General features: G+C 39.2%; 1 protein-coding gene across 1 annotated transcript in view; it reads right to left on the minus strand.

Annotated features, from left to right (window-relative positions):
* ALMS1 (ALMS1, centrosome and basal body associated protein) overlaps positions 1-9,563 on the minus strand; it is a 126,982-nt gene that overhangs the window by 81,253 nt on the left and 36,166 nt on the right. Inside the window, exon 11 of the mRNA XM_015571463.1 lies at positions 8,421-8,562. Within this exon, the coding sequence (XP_015426949.1) occupies positions 8,421-8,562 (142 nt within the window). The remainder of the gene's footprint in view (positions 1-8,420; positions 8,563-9,563) is intronic.

Here is a 9,563-nt window from a genome sequence, read left to right on the forward strand (position 1 = left end):
AAATAAATAATTGTTTACTATGGGCCAATCACTGTTCTAGATGTAAAAAATAGGAGCAATAAACAGACAAAGTTTAATTTAAAAAAACAAACAAACAGACAGTAAGTAAATTGGCAAAACATATGGTAGCAAAATGACTGATACATCCAACAAATATTAGCTGTACTTTACAAATAAGAAAATTAAGTTTCAATAAAAACGACTTAACAGTGTTGGTCAGTGTAAAGATCTTAGATTCTAATTCAGCAGGTCTGGGGTGGAATATCAAATTCTGCATTTCTAATAAACTACCAGGTAATACTCAATATTATTGGTCCTTAGATGACATTTTGAGTAACAAACATATTTTCCTAGAGTTGTACAGTGAGTAAATGACAGAAACAGACACTTTAGCTGTCTAATTCTAACTAAATATTCTGAACTCTTTTTACTACAACTGACTGCCATTCTAAACCCACTGGTTAGCTTCAAATAAGGAGCTGGAAATAGAATGGAATGAGAACTGAACTATAAAGTAAAAAAGTAGAAATACCAAGTATTAACTTCAAGAAAACTAAAAGAAAATAATGTACACTGCATAGTAACTTTAGAAGGATATGAGTTATGAAATTTTGTGAGGAAAAAAGGCTCAATAAATTAATAAATCAAAACATATTAATAAGCTGAACAACTAATGGGTCAAAGAAGAAATAAAAAGAGGAAAAAAGTACCCCCAAGACAACTGAAAATAGAAATACAACATCCCAAAACTTATGGAATGTGATAAAAGCAGTTCTAGGAGGTAAGTTCATAGGGACAAGTGCCTACATCAAGAAACAACAAAAGTCTCCAATAGCCTAACTTTATATCTCAAAGAACTAGAAAAAAAGATAAAGCCCAAAGTTAGCAGAAGGAAGGAAATAAAAAAGATCAGGGCAGAAATAAATGCCAAACGAAGACTGAAAAGGTCAACAAAATTAAGATATGATTCTTTTAAAAGATAAACAATTGACACACCTTTAGCTAGACTTACCAAGAAAAAAAGAGACAGGACTCAATTAAAATCAGAAATAAAAGAGAAGAGATTCAAAATAGTGGCAGAGTAGGTAGAAGGTACACTCACCCACTCCCAGAACCAAATTGAAATTAAAACTAAAATAAAGAATAATCAAACTGCATAACCAACTGAAGATTAGATGAAGAGAAGTCTTATAATCAAGGATTTACAGAAGAAACAACACCGAGACTGGTAGAAAGAGTGGAGACACAAAAAGGGATGGTCCCATTCCCTTTTTGTGGTGCCTAAGATTCGAGGGTATCTCAGCTACAAAGGCTCCCCCTCAGGAGTGTGGGGTTCTGACCCCACACCAAGCATACCAGCCCAGAGCACCAGAGTTGGAAAGAGGCGCCCACATAACATTTGGCTGTGAAAATCAGAATGAAAAAAAAAAATAGAAAACATTTAAAAAAATGAAGAGCCTGGCTCACGTAGCTCAGTGATTGTGTATCAACCTATGAACCAAGAGGTCATGGTTCAATTCCCAGTTGGTGCACATGCCCGGGTTGCAGGCTTGATCCCCAGTATGGGATGTGCAGGAGGCAGCCAATCTATGATTCTCTCTCATCATTGATGTTTCTATCTCTCTCTCCCTCTCCCTTCCTCTCTCTGAAATCAATAAAAATAAATATTTTGTAATGAATAAAATAACTGAAATGAAGAACATACTAGAAGGAATAAATCGTAGGTTAAATGAAGCAGAGAATGGAATCAGCCATTTGGAAGACAAGGTAACAAAAAAACTCCCTTCCACTCTCTAAAAAAAAAAATCAATGGAAAAAATATCCTCAGGTGAGGATTAATAACAACAAAACAAAACAACAACAAAATTGGGATAATTTAAAGGACCTGTGGGAAAACATGAAGCATGATAACATCTTCATCACAGGAATACAAGAAGGAGAGGACAGAGAGCAAAGAATAGATGCCATATTTGAAACACTACTGGCTGAAAACTTCCCTAATCTGGTAAAAGGAAAAGATACAAAAATCTAGGAAGCACAGAGAGTCCCAAACAACATGAACTTAAAGAGACGCACACCAAGATATATCACAATTAAAATGGCAAAGTTTAAAGACAAAAAGAGAATCTTAAAAGCAGGAAATGAAAAGACAGTTGTCTACAAGGAAGCGCCTATACTGTCAAGTTGATTTCTCAACAAAAACATTTCTGGCCAGAAGCGATTGGCATGAAATATTCAAAGTGATGAAAAGCACCCTAGCCAGTCTGACTCAGATGTCCAACTGTTGGCCTACAGACTGAAAGGTCTGGGGTTCGATTCCGGTCATGGGCATGTACCTCAGTTGCAGGCTTGATCCCTGGCCCTAGTCAGGGAGGCAACCAATTGATGTGTCTTTCTCACATTGATGTTTCTCCCCTGTCTCTCCCCCTCCCTCCCACTCTCTCTAAAAATCAATGGAAAACTATTCTTAGGGGAGGATTAACAAGTGATGAAAAGCAGAAACCAAATTTTACCTAGAAAGATTATTATTTAAAATTGAGGGAGAGCCCTAACCGGTCTGGCTCAGGGGATAGGCGTGTGGACTGAAAGGTCCCAGGTTTGATTCTGGTCAAGGGCATGTACCTTGGTTGCAGGCACATCCCCAGTAGTAGGTGCAAACCTACCAATAATCACTTTAATTGTAAATGGCTTAAATGCTCCAATTAAAAGACATAGGTTAGCTAAATGGATAAGAAAACACAACCAATACATATACTAATACTAGAGGCCAGTTGCAGGAAGATTCCTGCAAAATTGAGGGAGAAATAAAGAACTTCCAGACAAGAAAAAAGGAGTGCATCACCACCAAACCACTATTACAAGAAATGTTAAAGAGTCTTCTGTAAGAACAAAAATAACCAGAGAAACATAGTTATAAAGAATAAAATGACAATAAATACAAACCTACCAATAATCACTTTAATTGTAAATGGCTTAAATGCTCCAATTAAAAGACATAGGTTAGCTAAATGGATAAGAAAACACAACCAATACATATACTAATACTAGAGGCCAGTTGCAGGAAGATTCCTGCAAGAATAGGGCTTCCTGTGGCTGGAGCCAAGCAGAGAGGGGAGCGAAACCAGCTGAGGCAGGCTTCGCTCCCACTCCGAGCTGCTCCTGCTGGGTTTCCCCTCCCACTACAGGGAGCGAAACCCACTGAGGTGGGCTTCGCTCCCACCTCCGCCACTCCTCTTGCTTCCCTCCCACCTCCGCCACTCGCTTGCTTCTCTGCAGTTTCACTCCCTTCTGCAGTGCTTGGCTTCCTTCTATGTTGTCATCTTCTGTCTTCACTCCATGCCTGCGTATGCAAATTAACCACCATCTTTGTTGGGTTAATTTGCATACTCATCTGATCGGTTGGTGGGCGTAGCAGAGTGACACCAATTTGCATGTTTCTCTTTTATTAGTGTAGATATACTGTCTACAAGAGACCCACCTCAGAATGAAAGATACACACAGACTAAAAGTAAAAAAATGGAGCCCTAGCTGGTTTGGAATGTTGGCCTGCAGACTGATGAGTACCAGGGTCGATCCTGGTCAAGGGCACATGCCCAGGTTACGTGCTTGATCCTCAGTAGGGGCCAGGCTCAATCCCCCAGCCCTGGTCAGGGCATGTGTTAAAGGCAACCAATCATGTATCTCTCCATCAATGTTTCTCTTCCTCCCTTCCATCTCTCTAAAAATCAATGGAAAAATATCCTCAGGTGAGGATTAACAAACAAACAAAAACAAACATTACATAACTAGAAGCCTGGTGCATGAAATTTGGGGACGGAGGGGTCCCCCCTCAGCCCAGCCTGTGCACTCTCGCAATCCAGAACCCCTCGGGGGATGTCCAACTGCCGGTTTAGGCCCAATCCAGCAGTCGGTCATCCCTCTTGCAAATCGGCAACGCTGGCTCCTAACTGCTCACTTGCCTGCCTGCCTGATCACCCTTAACCTCTCTGCCTGCCTGCCTGATCACCCCTAATTGCCACTCTGCCTGCCTGTCTGATCTCGCCCCCAATTGCCCTCCCCTGTCTGCCTGATCTTGCCCCTAACTGCTCTCCCCTGCCTGCCTGATGGCCCCTAACTGCCTCTGCCTTGGTCCCCACCACTGTGGCTTTCTCCAGAAGGACGTCCAGAAGACATCCAGTCTATCTGCAATCATCCCTAACCATTCTGCCTGCCTGCCTGCCTGATAGCCCCTAACTGCTCTGCCTGCCTGCCTGATCACCCCTACCTGCTCTTCCTGCCTGCTTGCCTGATTGCCCCTAACTACCTGCTTGTCTGTCTGCTCAGTGCACGTCATAGCAACCGGTCGTTCCGCCATTCAGTCAATTTGCATGTTACCCTTTTATTATATAGGATGATAAAGGGAACTATCCAAAAAGAGACTATAACACTTATAAACATTTATGCATTCAACATAGGAGCACCTAAATACTAGTACATAAAACAAATCTTGCTGGACATGAAGAAAAAGATTGACAGTAATCTACATATATAAAAGCCTAAGCAACCAAATGACCAGTTATTATGATCACCAGGCGGCAGACACTCAACACAGGAGCTGCCCCCTGGTGGTCAGTGTGCTCCCACAGTGGAAGCATTGCTCAGCTGACCGTGGGGGGCCAGATGCAGGGCTCATGACTGGTGAGCACTGCTATGGCAGCGCAAGTCTCTGCCAATTGGGACTGACTGGGCACAGGCCCGTGGTAGGTGCAGCGGGGTGGGGATGAGCGGAAGTGGCAGGCAGGAGCAAAAGGCGGCGTTGGACTCCTGGTTTCAGCACAATCCCCACAGGCCATGCCAAGGGACCCCACCAATGCCCGAATCTGTGCACCAGGCCTCTAGTACAGTCATAGTAGGGAATTTTAAGATGTTCGAAATCGCCGAAACCGGTTTGGCTCAGTGGATAGAGCGTCGGCCTGCGGACTGAGAGGTCCCAGGTTCGATTCCAGTCAAGGGCATGTACCTTGGTTGCGGGCACATCCCCAGTGGGGAGTGTGCAGGAGGCAGCTGGTCGATGTTTCTCTCTCATTGATGATTCTAACTCTCTATCACTCTCCTTTCTTCTCTGTAAACAATCAATAAAATATCTTTAAAAAAAATTAAAAAAAAAAAAAAAAAGATGTTCGAAATCAGTGGATAGATCTTCCAGACAGAAAATCAACAAGAAAACACAATGGTCTTAAATGACACACTACATAAAATGGATTTAATTGATCTCTTCAGAGCATATCACCCCAAAGCAGCAGAATGTACATTCTTTACAAGTGCACATGGAACACATGTTAGGAAACAAAGTAAGTCTCAATAAATTTAAAAAGATTAAAATCATATCAAGCATCTTCTAGGACTATAATGGTATGAAACAAGAAACCAATCACAAGAAAACTGAAAAACACACCAAGACATGTAGGCTAAATAACATGTTACTACATAATGAATAAGTTGACAATGAGATAAAGGAAGAAATCAAAAGATATCTTGAAACAAATGAAAATGATAACACAACAACCCAAAATCTATGGGACATAGCAAAAGCAGTCCTAAGAGGAAAATTTATAGCATTACAGGCCAAACTCAAGAAATAAGAAAAATCAGCCCTGCTGGGTAGCTCAGTTGGTTAGAACATCATGCCAATATGCCAAAATTGTGGGTTTGATCTCTAGTCAGGGCACATACAAGCAGCAACAAATGATGCATAAATACATCAGACCACAAATCAGTGTTTCTCTCTGGCTCTCTTCCCCTCTGACCCACTCTGATAGTCAGATGAGGATTAAGAAAAATAAATAAATAAATAGCACACAAATAAGTAAATATATAATACTGGAATATCACCAAAGAACCTAAAATATCACATTAGAAAATATTCATTCAATTCAATAAAAAGCATTAAAGTAGGAAAAGAAGAACAAAAAAGACATGAGACATATGGGAAACAAAAAGTAAACCAGCCCTGACCGGTTTGGCTCAGTGGATAGAGCGTCAGCCTGTGGACTCAAGGGTCGCAAGTTTGATTACGGTCAAGGGCATGTATCTTGGTTGTGGGCACATCCCCAGTGGGGGGTGTGCAGGAGGCAGCTGGTCGATGTTTCTCTCTCATCGATGTTTCTAACTCTCTATCCCTCTCCCTTCCTCTCTGTAAAAAAAATCAATAAAATATATATTTTTTAAAATAAAAAAAAATAAAAATACAGCTAGGTTGAAAGTAAAAGGATAAAAAAAGATGTCATACAGACAGCAACCATAAGAGCTAGAGCAAGTATACTGATAAAGACAAAATAAAGCTTTAGGACAAAATATGTTACTAGAATTAAAGGTCAATTTATAACCACACAAAGAAAGTTAATTCATCAAGGCATATGACATTATAAATTATAAAATATAAGCATAAATGCATGTAATATCATATCTCAAAATGTTTGAAGCAAATCTAACAGAAAAGAAGGGAGAAACAAATAATAATATTTAGAGACTTCAATACCTTACTTTCAGAAATGGAGAAAACCACTAGGCAAAGGATCAACAAGGATACAGAAGAGTGGAACACTATAAATCGACTAGAACTAGCACCTAACAACAGCAGAATGCACATTCTTCTCAAGTGCAAACTGTACATTCTATAGGATAAACTATATGTTAAGACATAAAACAAGTCTCAATAAAATTTAAAAACTGAAATCATACAAAGTATATATTCTCCAAAAAATGGAATGACATCTCAATAACAAAAGGAAATTCGTAAGTATGTGAAATTAAACAACACACCTCCAGATAACCAGTGTCAACAACAAAGAAATATTACAATGAAAATTAGGCAATATTTAGGTGAATTAAAACAAAAGCATGACAAACCAAAACTTAAGGCATGCAGCTAAAGCAGTGTTTAGACATTTATCTATGTAAACACCTGAATTAGCAAGATCTCAGATCAATAACTTAACCTTTCACCTTAAGAAACAGTAAAAAGCTCAAACCAAAACTGAAGCAAGTGAAAGCATGAAAATAATAAAGCCTAAAATGGTAGTAAATGAAATAGAGATTTAAAAGGTAGAAGGAAAAATTAGGAAAAGTAGAGAAACCAATTTCTTTGAAAAGTTCAACAAAAAATTGACAAAAGTAAGCTAGACTTAAAAGAAATTGGAGTAACTCTCCAATTACTAAAATCAGTAACAGAAGGACATTACTACCAACCTCACTATTGATTCCTTCCTATTATTTTCTATCTTTCTCAAATAAACAAAAAACATACACATAAAACCTCCTTTCTTGAGGTTTAGGCCACACATAGCTTTGATACCATCCTCCATCTATCATGTTCTTACAACTCCCAGTTGCTCCCATTCACTTTTTGAAGATTTCATGTCTGGTGCACTGGCTTTCCTAAACCCAAAACCCCACAAAAATCAGAAAATATTTAAACATAGTTAATCCAAAAAGCTAGCCTCAAAATTTCAATTTACTTTATCCCAGTGGTCTTTTATTCAACTTCTAATCAATCCCCTCAGGGCCAAGCAATGGATCTTATCACCGTTCAAAATGATACAAATTTAAATGTACTAACTCACTCTGATCAAAATTACCCATTCTACGAGCTCTCTCAGTAACTCATACCCACCTCAGGTATTTAACTTCGTAAATAAACCTGTTCCTTCATTTTCTTCCAGACTAACAATTCTCCTGACTTTTCTTTCTCAATCAATGCAGGCTGAAACAAATAGCTGATAAACTCTTCCCTCACTTATTCCCTTCCACTGCTATCCTTCCACCACACACAAATCCATCTACCAAGGATCAATCCTGTAATTAACCTTCTCCATTCCTGAGTTTCAGTAGAGAAAAATGAGAGATGCTATACAGGCTGACATTATAAAATTATTTCTGACCTCAACTGACTTCTCAGAAATACCTTCAAATCCTTTAGCTTATCTTTAGTCAGTTCCATCTCCTATTCACTTCAACATAAATTCTGAGCCTTCACCCAAGTCACTCTCCTAAGTCCTTAAAACCTCTCCTCCTGTCCCCACCACCCATAAGCAGATAAGATTACCTTGCCTTCTACCTTAGAACTGAGCTCTCAATTTCCTCTCTACAAATTTATTGTCCTCTCATGCTCAATTAATTTTTTTCCCTTCAAATCACAGAAAGGAATATGGAAACCGACTGACACTAATTCAGACTTGTCCGTGTAATTCAGTTCTAAACACTGTCATGAAGAAAGCAATTAAATAAAAAGGTTCATCTAATGAAAGAGACCTGTGCATTTATAAATACACTTAATCCAAAGTTAATATTACCACAGGAGTTCAAATATAAAAAATTAGTCAAAGCAAGGCATTTTTAACAAGCTAGTCATAAGGACATTTCATATAACCTTTTCCACATACCTGGTAAATGTTTGAGAGTCTTTGGCATAATCTCAGGAGATACCCTCAACATCCTGAGATCTGAAGAGTGATACTCCAACTCTCTGGTTGGCTCATGAGGAACAAATGGAGGCAATACAGATGAAAAAGACCGACTAATGTCCTATGAAGAGAGATTTTTTAAAAAAGAAAGATTAATTTTAGACATCATCTGTTAAAATACAGACCTCACTTTATGAAAATAAATACTCAGCAGTTACACCAGTTCCTTAAGATTCTATTTCCAATCCTCCTGAATACATATATAGGTCATATCTTCTTTGGTCAATTCCAAAAAGGCTCTATAAATTATTCTGAGGTTCTGGAAGTCTACGTGTATAGGAGACCTAGAAGTGTTTTTCTCCTTATGATAAGTATGATCATTGCAGAATCTGAACTATGGTAGAAGGATTTTTTGAAAAGGGAGAAGTGTGTTGTGGAAAGGAAAAAAGAAAGGGAAGTAGGAGAAAACAAAGACTTTTAAGAAATCCACAAATATTTAGAATAATAAAAGCATGGGAAAACTGTATCTGTGATCAGTTCCTAAAAAAATAAAAGTCCTTCCCTAGCCAATGTGGGTCAGTGGATAGAGGGTCAACCCACAGACTCAAGGGTCCTGGGTTCGATTCTGGTCAAGGGCACATACCTCAGTTGCAGGCTCAATCCCAGACCCTGGTCAGGGCATGCGGAAGGCAACCATTCCATATATCTCTCTCACATCAATGTTTCTCTCTGTCTCTCCCTCTCCCTTCCACTCTCTAAACATCAATGGAAAAATATCCTCGGTTGAGGCTTAACCAAAAAAAGAAAAAAAAGTCCTCAAATTTCTTGAAACAAAAGTTGTGGGAAATTTAAACTGATAGTGAAGTAAAGGTTAAATGCTGGCAACCGCTGTATTAGAGGACATAAATGGGCACTTTTACCCCTATTTTTCAACTGAAATATTTTTTTTTTAAATATATTTTATTGATTTTTTACAGAGAGGAAAGGAGAGAGATAGAGATAGAGAGTTAGAAACATCGATGAGAGAGAAACATCGATCAGCCGCCTCCTGCTCATCCCCCACTGGGTTCTGCTGCCGCGCGCCGCCGTGCTGTGCGGGCCTTCGCGGTGAGCGGCGGGGAG

Source organism: Myotis davidii, unplaced genomic scaffold (genome assembly GCF_000327345.1).
Source record: "Myotis davidii unplaced genomic scaffold, ASM32734v1 scaffold247, whole genome shotgun sequence".
Classification (NCBI taxonomy): Eukaryota; Metazoa; Chordata; class Mammalia; order Chiroptera; family Vespertilionidae; genus Myotis; species Myotis davidii.